The 14,303-nt window shown below is 42.5% G+C and overlaps 1 protein-coding gene across 4 annotated transcripts in view; it reads right to left on the bottom strand.

Annotated features, from left to right (window-relative positions):
- Positions 1-13,170, bottom strand: part of MINK1 (misshapen like kinase 1) — a 64,691-nt gene extending 51,521 nt beyond the window's left edge. For all 4 annotated transcript variants that reach the window (XM_072641307.1, XM_072641308.1, XM_072641309.1 and 1 more), the window contains exon 1: positions 12,773-13,170. In XM_072641307.1, the coding sequence (XP_072497408.1) occupies positions 12,773-12,829 (57 nt within the window). In that variant the 5' untranslated portion in view covers positions 12,830-13,170. The remainder of the gene's footprint in view (positions 1-12,772) is intronic.
- Between the last annotated feature and the right edge of the window lie 1,133 nt (positions 13,171-14,303).

Raw genomic sequence — 14,303 nt, 5'->3', positions numbered from 1 at the left:
ATGAGTTCTAAAACTGAAGTGTATGAGGAATATTGGCAGTATGTGATACAGTGGAAGGAGTAAGAGATTTAGAGTCACAGAGTTCCAGCCTTGCCAATCTTGGGCAAGTTATTTAATTTCTCTGGCCTTCATTTTTCTTAACTTTAAAATGGGGAAATTAGACTAGATGGCCTCCTAAATCTATAATCATATGTACTTTGGAAATCCTCTGGGTTTTCATCTGCGTCATTTTCTCCATCCCCTGCCCCTGTATCTTTACCGTACCTCAGGTCAAGACTCAGTCAGGGAATGGAAACTTTAATGAGCAAGAATAAGGAATTATCTCCTATTAGTCTGTTTAAGGCATGACCCCCTCAGAGGGCAGTTGTGAAGAGACACAACAGGTTATTCTGCAAGATGCAGAATGCACAAATCCTACAACAAAGTAATCGATAAGTCAACAAATATTTATGAAGTGTTAGATGTGTGCCAGGTACTATACTCAGTGCTAGGGATACAAAAAAATAATCCCTACTCTCAAGGAGCTTACATTCTCATGAGGAAGACAAGAATATATATGTTACAGCCATAAATACAAACTGAAGATGTGTGTGTGTGTGTGTGTGTGTGTGTGTGTGTGTGTAGTAGTTAAATACAAGGAGTTTGGGAGGGTGGGTACTAGCAGTTACAGGGAAAAGAAAAGATTTTACAGAGAAGATGATTCTTGATGCTTAAGAGAAGGACTCTGAAGCAGAGGTAAGGAGGAAGTATATTCTAGGAATGAGGTCTACTAATGCAAAGGCACTAAAACAGGAAACGAAATGTGTGTACAACAGAGACAAGGTCCATTTGGCTGGATCCCAGAGTGCTACAATATACAAAAGGGAATAATGTTCAAGGAAGCTGGAAAGATAGGTTGGGGCCAAGTTGTATAGAGCTTTATAAGCAAAATAGGGGTTGTGTTTTATGTTAGAGGCAAAACAAGAAGTCACTGGAGTAGACTGAGCAGGGTAGTCACATGATCAGACCTGCAATTAAGGAAAATTACTCTGGCAGTAGTGTGTAGGATGGACTGGAGAGGTGAGAGACTTGAAGGAAGAAGGCCAATTAAGAGGCTGTTGTAATAATCTAGTTGAGAAGTGATAAGGGCCTGAACTAAGGTAACTCTTGAGAGTAAAGAGGTAGAAGATGGGTAATTGGATGTGGGGATGGGGGGAGAGAGAAAGGGGAAGAAGGAAAGAGGGAGAGAAAAGAAGGAGGAGGAAGGGAGAAAAAGAGTCCAGGATAATGCTGAGGTTATATAGCTGGGAGACTGGAAAGATGGTGGGACCATTAACAGAAATAGGAAAATTTAGAAGAGGGGATGGTTTTAGGGAAATTACTTTAGTTTTGGAAATGTTGAGTTTAAGATGGCTCTGAGACCTCTAGTTTCATATGTTTAATGGGCAATTAGTGATGTGGGACTGAAGCCCAGGGAAGGACTATGGCTAGATCTCTCTGTCTCTGACTCTCTCTCTCTCACATTCACATGCGCGCGCGTGCACACGCGCACACACACACACACACACACACACACACACACACACACACACTCACATCTATATAAAGATTTTAGTTAAATCCCTGAGGACTGATGAGCTTACCAAGAAAAAGAATATGGGAGGTCCCAGGATAGAACTCTGGGAAACATCCACAGTTAGGGGGCTTAATGTGATCAATACGTCAGCAAAGGAACCTGAGAAAGAGTGGTCAGAGAGACAGGAGGAGAATCAAGAAAGAAAGCCTACAAAGAAACATGCATCCATAGCTCAGGCTCCATATAAATGAGATCCTCTCCATCTGTGATACATAGAAGCTGTGCTCTATACACAGCATTTCTCTCAAATCCAATCTCTGCTGTTGTGGATTTAACACCTCCCCTGAATATGCTGCCCAGTAACTAGCCCAAAAATGGGAGACAGGGCTGGTGGGAGGTATCTTTTATTCCCTGGGGTTCTCCTGAAGTTGGGAACTGCCCCCCAGAGGACCAACATATCATATAAGGCCACTCACAAGCCGCAGAGTCTCCAAGAAACCCTTTGAATAAAAAAAAAACAAAACCAAGCTAGACAGTTCTTGCTCTTTTACTCATCTCTCAGGTTATAGACACATCTGTCTCTACCAAAGTTGCTTTTGGATAAGAGAGGGCTTTTAGGGTGGAGGGAAAGGAGAAGGGGATCCTAGGGAGAGGGGAGTGTAGGTTAAGTAATAGGAAAGCAAGGTAGGAGGTAGAAGTAAAGTAGAGGAGTCAGAAGCGATAGGAAATAAGACACATATAAACATAAAATAAAGATCAAGAATAGAATTTATTAGGTTAAACAAAAAGTCAGAGTAGTAATCATGATCTCAAAGTTAAAGCTAAAATAAGATTTAATCAAAAGAGAAAAACTGGGAAACTATACTATATATCAGCCTTATTAATCAATATTGTTTTAGACTATTTAAAATAACTAGATAGTATAAGGCTGGAATATTGCTGTGGTGTTGGAAATGATAAATTGGTGGATTTAGAAAAATACAGAAAGACTTGGACTTATGAAGGAAGATGTTATCCACCTTCAGAGAAACAAAGGACAGACAAGCACAGTGTGGTCTTACATAGATGCATATGAATTTAGCAAAACTTAGCTTCCATATATATCTACATAGACATATATAGATATAAATAGATACGTATGTGCCTATATATCTATACATCCTTTTCTATCCATGCTTAACTGTAGCTTTCTGGGGTGAGGGAGAAGAACAAAGTAAAAAATGCACAGCAGAGAAGAAAAGAAAACCTAAAAGGAAGCACAGACAAGATGCACACCTCTGAACACAATGTGTAGTATTTATTACATAAGTTTTCTTGAAATGGAAATTCATTGCTGTATATTTTGAATCCTCTTGTGTTTTGCTGTGCACATGGCAATCTTTTGCTTTCCTATTTTGGATTTAAGTTTAAAATGTTTCTTTTCATGTTCTTATTTTGTATTTAAGTTTTAGTATTCAAATTTAAAATAATTTTTTTTAAAGTTGCTTTTGGCATATAGCTCCATCCTGCCGTCCAAATTTTAAAACAAATAGTCCTACTAGCTTACTTTAACCTTTTAGGTGGAAGGAAGGTGGATAAAGTGGGGTGTAAAACTAAAATCTGCCTTCTTCACAAGGAGACTTGACTGCTAATCGTAGATCTGAAACTAATTATATAACACAGGGTAAATTACGAAATCCCTAGATCTTACTTCCTCAACTATAAAATGAAGGAGTTAAATGATTTCAAAGGTCCTTACCAGTGCTACAATTCTCCAGTTCTATGACTTAGTTGGGTGTGACCTTATGAGTCTTTTTTCACTTCCCTGGATCTCAGCAATGGATTTGGAAACGACCCACTGTTCAGATCTCTGCCGCCTATTAGCTGTGTGACTATGGACAAATTATATTTCACCTGAATCTCTGATTCCTTCTCTCCAAAATGAGGGGGTTGGAACAAATGTGTGCAAGATTCTAAGATTCTGGTCTAAAAAAAACCCCAATTTACCTTTAATCGTGGAGAGGAAGACAAAAGTTGTTGGAAAAGATATTTTCCATATAGCAGCTAACTTATGGAAAACATTTCTACCTCTCTCCCAATAATGATCTGTTCTAGATTCATGAGACTCATCCTAAGATTTGGAGAGCTAAGTGGAGTCGCCTATTCCCCAACATTTAGCAGTTAATAGTCTTTAAATGGTAAACACCATCTCCACACCAATCAAATATGAAACAAAAGCCCAGTGCCTAATTCACACATAATCTGGTAAGATTTGCTGAAGGATATGAACTGCTGCAGAGATAACTGCAGCTGGCTAGACCTTGGGAGGATAGAAGTACTAGAGTGTAAAGGCTACCCATGAGGGGCACATTCCTCTGGACCTTCACCAGCCTTCTCCAAGCAGAGACAATTATTCGTACCCATGGGAGAGTTACAGGCTGAAGCTTTGGAAGCAATTCAGTCTGAGGCTGGATTGCTTTGCCTCTTCAGTCTTTATCAGAAGGCCACCTGATCTTCAGGTATTCTTGAAGATTTGAGAACTAATTAGTTAGGAGGCATGTGCCTGAGCCCTAGGACAGTCTTCTTTGTGTGCTAACTAACTGGGGCACTTGAGACTCCCTTAAAAAGGGTCTTTTCATCACTCAAGATTATTCTCCTGGTATATACTCAATGGCTTTTGACTAAGGCACCTCCTGGGGTATTGGGGGGGGGGGGGGGGCGAGAATTATGATGACTACTACGTGCTGGTTCTCACAATCAATGTAAATAGACAAGTGTCAGTGAGAATGAAAGGTGGAGGTTATCTCAGGATTAGTACCCAGGCTTCTTTAGCTTGGATGCTAATATAGTAATTATCCTAAGAACAGCCTTAACAAAAGCTACCTGAAGAGACCTTTTGCAGAAGTTAAAAGAAAAAAAACACCAGCTGTACTTTTGATAAGCAAATGTATATGGCTACAAGTGGCTACACCTCAAAAAGAAACTATTAACTCTTAACATGTAAGCAAAAAGGATGCTCAATAAGTTTCTTCCACCTAGGAAAGAAGTATCCCCAAACTGGGTTTGCAATTCTGGGATACAAAAAGTAACAGATAACAACAATAATAATAGATAATAATACTAGATTGTTCCATCAGTGTCTTCAACAAGGAGGGTATGATACACAGCTGTCAAAAGAGGGCACTGGCTGATGAGACATGGCCACAGCCTCAGTGATGTCCCTCTCCTTCCTTCTCCACCACCCTGGGAAATGGATGCAGAATCTTGAAGAACATGTCTCCTGCCACCTGCTTTTCAGGTTCATAAATCAGTTGTTCTCATAAGCTGAGAAATGCCTTCATTTTTTCATCTATGTCCTATAATGCCTAGAAGGTACTCAAAAATTTAAGGAATTGAAGGGATCTGATGGGAAAAGATCAGTTCTAAGAATACCTAGATCCACATCTGTCATCAATCAATCAAGTATTTTTTAACTCCTACTGTGTCCACAGCACTTTGTTAAGCACCGTGGGAGGATATAAAGACTGAAAGTTTATATTCTAGTGAGATAAGGATTGGGCAGAGAGGTCAGAATACATGTATGTACATATATGTACTTATGTATGGATGCATATGTGTGTATATATGTGAATAGTTCTTCATGGAAGGACTTGAAATAGGCATCAATTCATCCTGGCTCCCTTAATCTACCAGGGTTACAGGAAGTTAGATTTAGAGCTGAAAGGCACATAAGAAGTTACATGGTCCAAAATCCTCATTTAACAAATGAGGAAACTCAGTTCCCCAGTGGTTAGGTGGTTAGCCCAAAGTCACACAGATAAAAGGGCTGGGCTTCAAATCTGGGTCAGGTGAATGAAGGAAAAAAAAATATTTATTAGGCATTTAATATGTATCAAACACAAAAGCAAGGGCAGTCCCTCACCTCAAGAAGCTTATAATCTAATAGAAAACAACCTGTGTAGATAGGGAAGTGGTGGTCAGGAGAAGCACTTTGGTTTCGAAAGTTGTGGAGGGTGGGACTCCAGGGGAGTAGATTGCACATCCTAAACCAGGAACACTGGCAGAGTTGATTTGATTACGGTTCCAGAACTTGGGGGAAGGGGTAAGTAAAAAAGCTATTCCCAGGAAAAGACATCTCTATTCAGGACAGTGACTCAAAATTCATCTACTACTGTTTCCATTTCACCATGCTGTTTGGTTAATTAGAAAGAGGCCTTCTGTCAGCCCAGAGTTTCTCTTACTTGGTAAGTAGTTATTTTTGCAGCTAGCTGCGACTCATAGCTCCAATCTCTGACTTTGAAATACTTCAATGACACTTTCAGGTTGGGGTAAAGTCAATACTTATTACACCCAGTGTGGTGCCTGAACTGATTATACCCAGTACCCAGAATAACTTCAGCAATTAAGAGGAAAGAGAGGGGGAGTTTGACTGATATCCCCTTACTACAAACAGATAACTTATGCTGTCAAATGTAAAGGAACTTAAAAATGTTTTTAATGGAAGGGTGAGAGGAATAAGACTTTGAAGAATTCCTTGCCCATATATTAAAAGTTGTCAAGTCTGGAACTGATGCCCTACAGCTGGGCATGTATTCCACAGATGTTGCCAAACTGGTTGCACCTTAAGAAGCTCCAATCCAGTATTTCCCAATAATAGCTATCAGAAAATTCCTTCTGTCATACCTCATAGAATTCCTCTATGATCCTATGTATTTTATTTTATGCACTTAAAAACATTATTCCGAGAAGGGGTCAGAAGGCTTCAGACTGACAGGGCCCACTAATAATAGCTAGTATTTATATAGCAGCTACTACTTGCCAGGCACCGTACTTTATAAATATTATTTCATTTGATCTTTACAACAACGCTGTGAGGTAGGTGCTGTCATTATCCTCATTCTGCAGCTAAGGAAACTTAGGCAGAGTTACGTGGCTTGTCCAGTATGACACAAGAGTGTGAGTCTGAATCGGAATTCAGGTCTTCCTGACTTCAGGACCAAAATTCTATCTACTGGGCCACCTAACTGTCTATGTTATTATATAATTGTTTTCAAGCTATTTGTAAATATGTATATCAAATGGGATAATATATGTAAAGCACTTTGCAAACTTTAAAGCCCTAAATAAATCATACATACATATATAAGAAATATCTATACGAGTATATATGTGTGTATATAAGTATGTATATATACCAGTTACTTTTCTTGTACATATCCAGAGCAATCAATAAACATTTTTTAAGCACCTACTACATGCCAGGCATTGTGCTAATAAGTTCTGAGGATACAAAAAGAGAAAAAAGATAGTCCCTGACCTCAAGAAACTTACAATCTAATGGGGGAGACAACACGCAATCAAATACAAAGCCAGTTATATGCAGGATAAATGGGGAATAATTAACAGAGGGAAGACACTAGAATTAAGAGGGATTGGGAAAGATTTCCTGAAAAATATGGGATTTTAATGGGAACTTAAAGGAAGCCAGGGAGGTCAGTAGTCTGAGTGGAGGAAGAAGAGCACTCCAGGCTTGAGGAACAGCCAGAAAAAATTTCCAGGCCTGAGAGATGGAATGTCTTGTTTGTGCAAGGAGGTCAGTGTCAGTGGATTGAAGAATCTATACTGGGGAATAAGGTATAAGAAGACTGGAAAGGTAAGGAAGAGGGGGCTAGGTTATGAAGGATCTTTGAATGTCAAATAGGATTTTTTATTTGATCCTGTTGAAGAGGGTAACATGACTGGATCTACACTTCAGGAAAATCACTTTAATGACTAAATGGAGGATGGAATGGAGTGGGGAGAGACTTTGAGATAGGCAGACCAACCAGAAAGTTAGTACAATAATTCAGGTGTTCTTTTTGGTGACCAAAAGCTGGAAATCAAGGGGATGCCCATCAAATGGAGAATGGCTGAATAAATTGTGGTAAATGAATGTAATGGAATACTATTGTGCTATAAGAAATGATGAACAAGAAGACTTCAGAGAGGCCTGGAAGGACTTATATGAACTGATGCTGAGTGAAAGGAGCAGAACCAGGAGAACTTTGTACACTGCAACAACCACAGTATATGAGGAATTTTTCTGGTAGACTTAGCAACTTTGCAGATGTCCTAGATTTTCAATGACTCTCCCCTCCACATTCAATATGCCTTATACCAAGAATCTGTTGATTTTCACCATTGCAACCATCTTTCAATGCTCCCCTTTCTCTCCTCTGACACTGTCTCACTTTAGTACAGGCCTTTTTCTCCTCACACTTGGATTATTTATAAATTATTAAAAATTTATTTTATCTTTATTTATCCTTCAGTGTTCTACAGTCACTACTATATAACTTAGATTTCTCTCTCTCCCTGAAGGAGGGAAAAAAATCTAAGTTATATAGTAGTGACTGTAGAACACTGAAAATAAATAAAATTTTAAAAAAATAATCCAAGTGTGAGGAGAAAAGGGCCTGTACTAAAGTGATGACAGTGTCAGAGGAGAGAAAGGGGAGCATTGGAAAGATGTTGCAAGGGTGAAATCAACAGATCTTGGTAACATATTGAATGTGGAGGGGGAGAGACAGTGAAGAATCTAGGACAATCTGCAAAGTTGCAAGCCTGAGGGACTGGGAAGATGGTGTCACCCTCTATGTAATCTATATACAACAAATATCCAAAAAATAGTTTAGAGGTTGCACTCAACCTAAAGAAAATGGGTGTAGTTCTTCAGTTTGGGGAAAAAAGGTTTCCAGATTTTAAGAGCAGAGAGATAGACATAGGGTAGGATAGTGTGTAATATACATACTTTAGGTAGAGTAACCTACTCCTACTTTGTAATGAACAATATATGATGGGTTTAAACCATCACAAGCCAGATTTAAGGATTTCTTGACTTTGGGTATTGTGAAATGTTAGCACATTTCCCATGGATTTTTAAGGGCAGACTGAGAATTGAAGATGACTTCACAGACTGAGAGTTCCCACAATTCGAAAAACCATTGAATGGCATGCAACACAGTAATACTATGCATGCTCCCTACTACGCTAAAACAGGGATTTTTGTGCACAGCAGATGTTTGTTATCTGGTGAATGATTTGTCTGAAGAAAGGCTTTTGATAACTTTCTCTGGAATGGTGCCTAGAGAAACAGGATCAAATTAGATGGCATCTAATCCTAGGACTGTGTCTTTTACCTTTCTAGATTAGGGGGCTGGGGGAAGAAGGGGGAAGCTATCCTTTACTTTTAGGCCTGCACAAGAAGGCAAGAAAGCAAACAGCTTTTGTACCCTGTGCAGTATTTTGTCCCTTGGATCATAAGTGTTAAACTCAAATTGAAACAGGGCCAGTAAAGGATCATATAAGGATCTCTGCAGCCACATATTGATTTTAAAAAAAAAATCACACATATTAAGATTATCTATATTTTATTATATTTGTATTTATTAAATATTTCCCAATTACATTTTGATTCAGTTCCCTTCCACCTAGAAGTGTTATAGGGCCCCAAGTTTGACATGTCCACCTTGGATAAGTGGGCTCATTCTGCAAATGAATTTTTTACATCAGTCCATCCCAAGCACATTATCATTCAAGGAAGAGACTCTATGGAAGCTGGAGCCATTAGAACGTATAAAGTGAGCTAAAAGGAAGAAAATTGGCTTAAGAACCTATTATTTCTCCTCAGGGCACAAAGTAAACCTCTCCAGATATGGAGGAATCATCTCTAAAATCCAATACTCTTATAAGCAGCCTACAGCCTCATTACAACCTAAATGATGGTAAAGCTTGTCCCAACCTGATGACTTTTTTGGGAAGGTAAAGTATGAAGGCATGGAGGAAGCTGCTGGGAGGACATCATGTAAACAATCCAAACAATCCCTGTAAAAAAAAAAAAATTACCTACTTCTCCTTTCCCTTCCATCAGATTCTTTTTGTGGAGATTGATATTCATATCACACTTCATATTTTTCAGGCTTCCCATTAGGTCACTAAACTGAATGAAATACTCCATCACTAATTCTCCAAACAAAGAGATGTCACCATTTAAGTGCCATTTTTTTATCTGCCTCTTCCTTTTTCCTTCCCTTTTCTTCTGAGCATCTGTCACCAGCATTCGGGTGGCTGGCACACCAGTGTACAGTAACAGGTTCTTATTGATCAACAACTTAGAAACATATGCACTGAACTGCCAGCTTTCCAAGGGCTGCAGACTCCATAACCATATGAAAATAGAAAATCAAGGGGGAAAGAGATTTTTCCAAAGAACAGACACATCAGAACAAAAAAAAGTTGTTAAAAAATATCTTTGCTACCAACTTCTACCTAGCAACATTTCCCAATGACAGTTCTTCTATGATGTTATATTAATACAACACTAAGCAGAACTTCCTAGTTCCAAAAGCACTGTAGCATAAAACTTCTGGTTCACTAAAGGGAGAAAACCTGGAGGAAGGGGTAGAAGAAAATAGATGGGGTCCTGAATGAAGAAAGGAGACACCTCTACAGCAGTACAGCAGTGAGTCTTTCCTACATCACCCTATCTGATTTAGCAGAGCATGCACCCCATAGCTCTAAGAGATATCTTGAACAGCCCTGACCACATTACCAGAGCTTGGATTCAGAGTAGCCCCACATAAACGGCCCCAAACAAGGTGGATGTAGGGGGATAAATCCAGTGAGGTTAAGTGACTTGTTCCAGATCACAAAGCAGCCTTTCCACAGGTCTAAAATATACACTGTTTCTGTTGCAAGTAATACTTTGACTCTCAACCTCAACTGAAAACTAAATATTGAAACAGGAAGAGGGAGATGACTTAGCTCTTTGAGGTCAGCTGACAAATGCTGAAGGTGTGTCCCTTTCCCCACCTCCTAACTTTCTATGATGCAGTGAAAAGGAATGGGCTTTGCTACTGAAGCCTCCATTTTCCATTTCTCACAGAAAGACAGACAGGAACAGAGCAGAAGATGCTTGCATCGTTAGCACTTTGGCAGTACTGTTGGAACATGTATGCATGTACAGGCTGGGTAGGATAGGTGCCTAGTTTCCTGAAGAAAGCCAGTAGGACCTGTCAACAGAGCAACACTCCCAAGTAGGTTCTGATAAAGAGGATTGTATGCACATGTATATGTAAACGGGTGGATGAAAGAATAAGTTAAACAGAAGCTTCTCAGAGACAGGAGTGGTGGTAAGGAGAAATGGAAGCTAGATGCTTACATCGCAGAGGGTTGGGGTGGGGAAGAAGCCAGTAACAGTAGAAACTGGGAGTGTGTGGTCAGAGCCAGGTCTAACATCTCTCTAAACAGAAAGATAAAAGCTCAGAGCAGTAATGTCACATCCAAGGTCACAGTACACTTAGCAGAAGGACTGTGAGGTTCCCTGTCCAAAACTATAAGAGAGACTATCTCAACTTCTCCATCCCCCAACACTTGAGAAATGTGCCAAGCCTAGAGTTTCACATTGCTGTAACGGCAAAGTTTTAACTCATCTGTTTTTAAGAAAACTTAATCACCAGTCACAGGACCTCAGCCACCTGGGTTAATCAATAGCTAAGACTTGTTTGAGGGTGGGGAAGAGATATGTCACAGAAGAAAGGCCCTGAGAATGTCACATAATGTTCCTCTTGCTGAGAGTCTGGATTCCAACTGATCTTTTATTTGAAAGGGTCTACATTAACCAAGTCGAAGTTACTCTACACTTAACCAGTTTTCTCAGTCTGAATCCTCATAATCTCACAGCCACTCACTAAAACATCACTCTCTCCCTCCCTAACAATTTATCACTTCATCTCGAAGAAGCAAAGTCTCATAGACTGACACTACACCAAAGAAAATGATGACCTAAATGGCAGGAAAAAAACTGTGTCACCCAATTAACAACATGACTCTGCTCCCTTTTATTTCATCCCTTCCATCTGCCTCTTCATTCCCTCCAAATGAGGGGCATCTGTAAAGCTAACTATATTCTCCCATTATTGGTCACATTTCCTGGCTAACTCAAATCCCAGCAAATCGGCTGAGCAAGGGCTGACAAGAAGATTAGCCTCCAGATGGAAAACTCTGCTCCTTCTACACCTGTTGTGAAGCCACCAAGGGCACTGGGACAAAACACTGAAATGACAGGTTTAAGTCTTCCACCTTGAAATCACCAAATCTTTCCAAGCCCCTGTCCCCTAAACACCTCCCCACCACACACACCCTAAGGCTCTTCGTTGTCACCATCCACCCACACTTCTTCCCCATCATCCAGACTACACATTCATCTTTTTTTCTAGTGGGCTACAGCTCCAGACTAGCTTGCAGCAAATGTCCGCATACCAGCCTATGCAGTCTGGACAGAAAAGCTTAAACTCCACACCAGGTATAATCGACTTTTTTAATTTCACAATGTTTCATATCTGTAATATGCAGACTACTTCACTCTCAATAGAGAGATCGGGAAAACTGTCTCGGGCAGCGAGATGAGTGATAAAGAGGTAGGCTCTAATATAATGAAGTGAGTGAGACAGGCTTCAGAATCCTAAGTCCTGACCGAAGGTAAGTACGACAAAGGTAAATGAAAGAACCAAGGAGGGGGAGGAAAGCCAGCCATTAAAAACTGCGGCTGGGAGAAGAAGCCACAAAAATCGCATTGCATGTGATTTTTTGAGGGGGGAGGGCGGTTGAAAAGACAAGTGAGGGAGGCTAGGGAATGTCAGGCATAGGAAAAGTGTGTCAGAGGGGCGGGGGAAAGAGAAGGAAAGGGAAGGACGCTCATCTCCAAAACATTCGCAAAGGACGAAAAGTCCCGAGGAAGGGGATACGAGGGTCCAAGGTTGCAGAGGGATCACGAGGAAGATGGGGGTGCTGGGCATGTAGAAATCGCCGGAAGGGGCAGTATAATCAGGGAGGAGAGAAATCTAAATGGCGGAGGAAGGGGGAAAGAAGGAAGGAAGGAGGGAGGGAGAGGCGGTGGTGACGGAGGGCAAGTGCACAGGGGTGCAGGTGTGTGCGGAGGTATTGGGGGGAAAGCCAAGGCCCAGAGGGGAAGGAAGAGAGAGAAAAGGGGAGAGGTGGCTAAAGAGGTCTCCACGTGAGGGGGCGGGGCTTCCCTTAAAGTGGGGGTGCATCCCAGGGACCCGGTGCCAAATCACCTCCTCCAGTCCCTCCCGAGGACCAGGACGCGCGCGCCCCGGGCCAAACGATTCCGTACGTGGAGGGGGAGGGGAAGGGCGAGCGCTGGCGGCAGCCCAGGTGCGGGGGGCAGGGCTCACTCACCCGCAGGGCGGACAGGTCGATGTCGTCCAGGCTTCGGGCTGGGGCGGGGTCTCCCATGGCGGCGGCCGGGCCGGAGCCCGAGCCGAGAGGCTCAGACTGGGCGGGCCCAGGAGAGACGCGGGGTCACTCAGGCTCAGGCTCCGGCTCCCTTACTGCGCTGCCGTTGTCGTTCCTGCCCCATTGGGGGAGAAGAGGGGATCGGCGCTCCGCTTCGCCTCCCCTTCCCTTCGCTGAAAGACGGGTTGGGGGACGAGATGCAGACAAGTTGACCGAAAGGAGCCTTTCCGATTGACTGACTGACAGGAGCTCAAGTTCTGAACTCGCGACCGGGAGCCCCTGAACTCTACTGCGCATGCGTTTTTCGAGCGAGGGTGGGAGGAAGGAGCAAGAGGACAGGCTGTGCGCACGCGCGAGAACCAGCTGAAGGACGGGGAGAGTAGGAAGTGGGTGTGGGGAAAAGGTGCGGGATGTGATGGTCCAGAGTGCACGGAATAACTGTTGCGCGTGCGCCGGACGGAGCCTCTTCTCCCTTGCACGCCACCTTCTCCCCTCCCGCCGGCCAGGATTGCAACTAGCTCCCTAACTTTCTCACTGAGCCACCTACCTGGTGGGGCGGGGCGGGGCGGGGCGGGGCGGGGGAAGGAACGACACCCAGTTCCCCTTCACAACTCTGGAGGGGCTGCCATGGCAACCCCCCACGCTAAGGGGGAAAGCGGGCCTCGGGATAGGGTAGTCTAGGCTAGGCTTAGGACAGGCTGTCCACCCACCCTGGTCGTCACGGCAACCGGAGAACCACTGGGGGAGGGAGTGCCGCAGGGAAAGCCTAGGGAGAATGCAAGTGGGAGAGGGCAGGTACCGGAGCCCAGGAAATGCTCTCCAGCTAGGGGAGGCTTAGAACGTCATTCAGGGGTACTTCTAAGTAGGGACGTTTCTCCAAGTCCTTGACTAAACCAGGAGTTTTTCGTAGTAAATATTGTTGATAGGTCGAATTAACTGATTTCGCTGTCCAGCTGATGAAAGCAGTGTATTTGTTCGGGACAACTTGCCTTGGGGCCACTCACATCACACCCAAACCTAGGACAGCTCTGGTTCTCCCCTTGGTGTGGGAGCTCCCTGGGATCGGGAATATGTGTGCACCTTTAATTTATCTTTGCCCTCAAAGCTCAGCCTTCAAGACTCTCATGAGGGTGGAAAGGAGGGAGGTGAGCCAACATTCATTACTGTGGAAGATGAAAACTACTAAGAGGTAGAGTTTGATAAGGTGACACTTTGTGGGTTTCTGACTCCCCTTGTGCAATTTTATTATGCACTGAGACTGCGTATTGAAGGATGGGTAGGGCTGGAATAGGTGGAGTGAAGTGGAGTAGAGAACATTTAGACAGGAGAACTAAATAGAGGCAAGAATGAACAGGTTGTGTGTAGGAGCAGGGTGAACTAAGCTTACTCAAGGCTTTGAATGCCATGATGAAGAGTTTGGACTTGACTGATTGTCTTTGAATGGGTAAATACCACTGGAATGGAATCATACTGT

Source organism: Notamacropus eugenii, chromosome 2 (assembly GCF_028372415.1).
Source record: "Notamacropus eugenii isolate mMacEug1 chromosome 2, mMacEug1.pri_v2, whole genome shotgun sequence".
In the NCBI taxonomy this organism is placed as follows: Eukaryota; Metazoa; Chordata; class Mammalia; order Diprotodontia; family Macropodidae; genus Notamacropus; species Notamacropus eugenii.
Note: the sequence above shows the minus strand (reverse complement) of the source record. Positions and strands in the feature narration are given on the sequence as shown.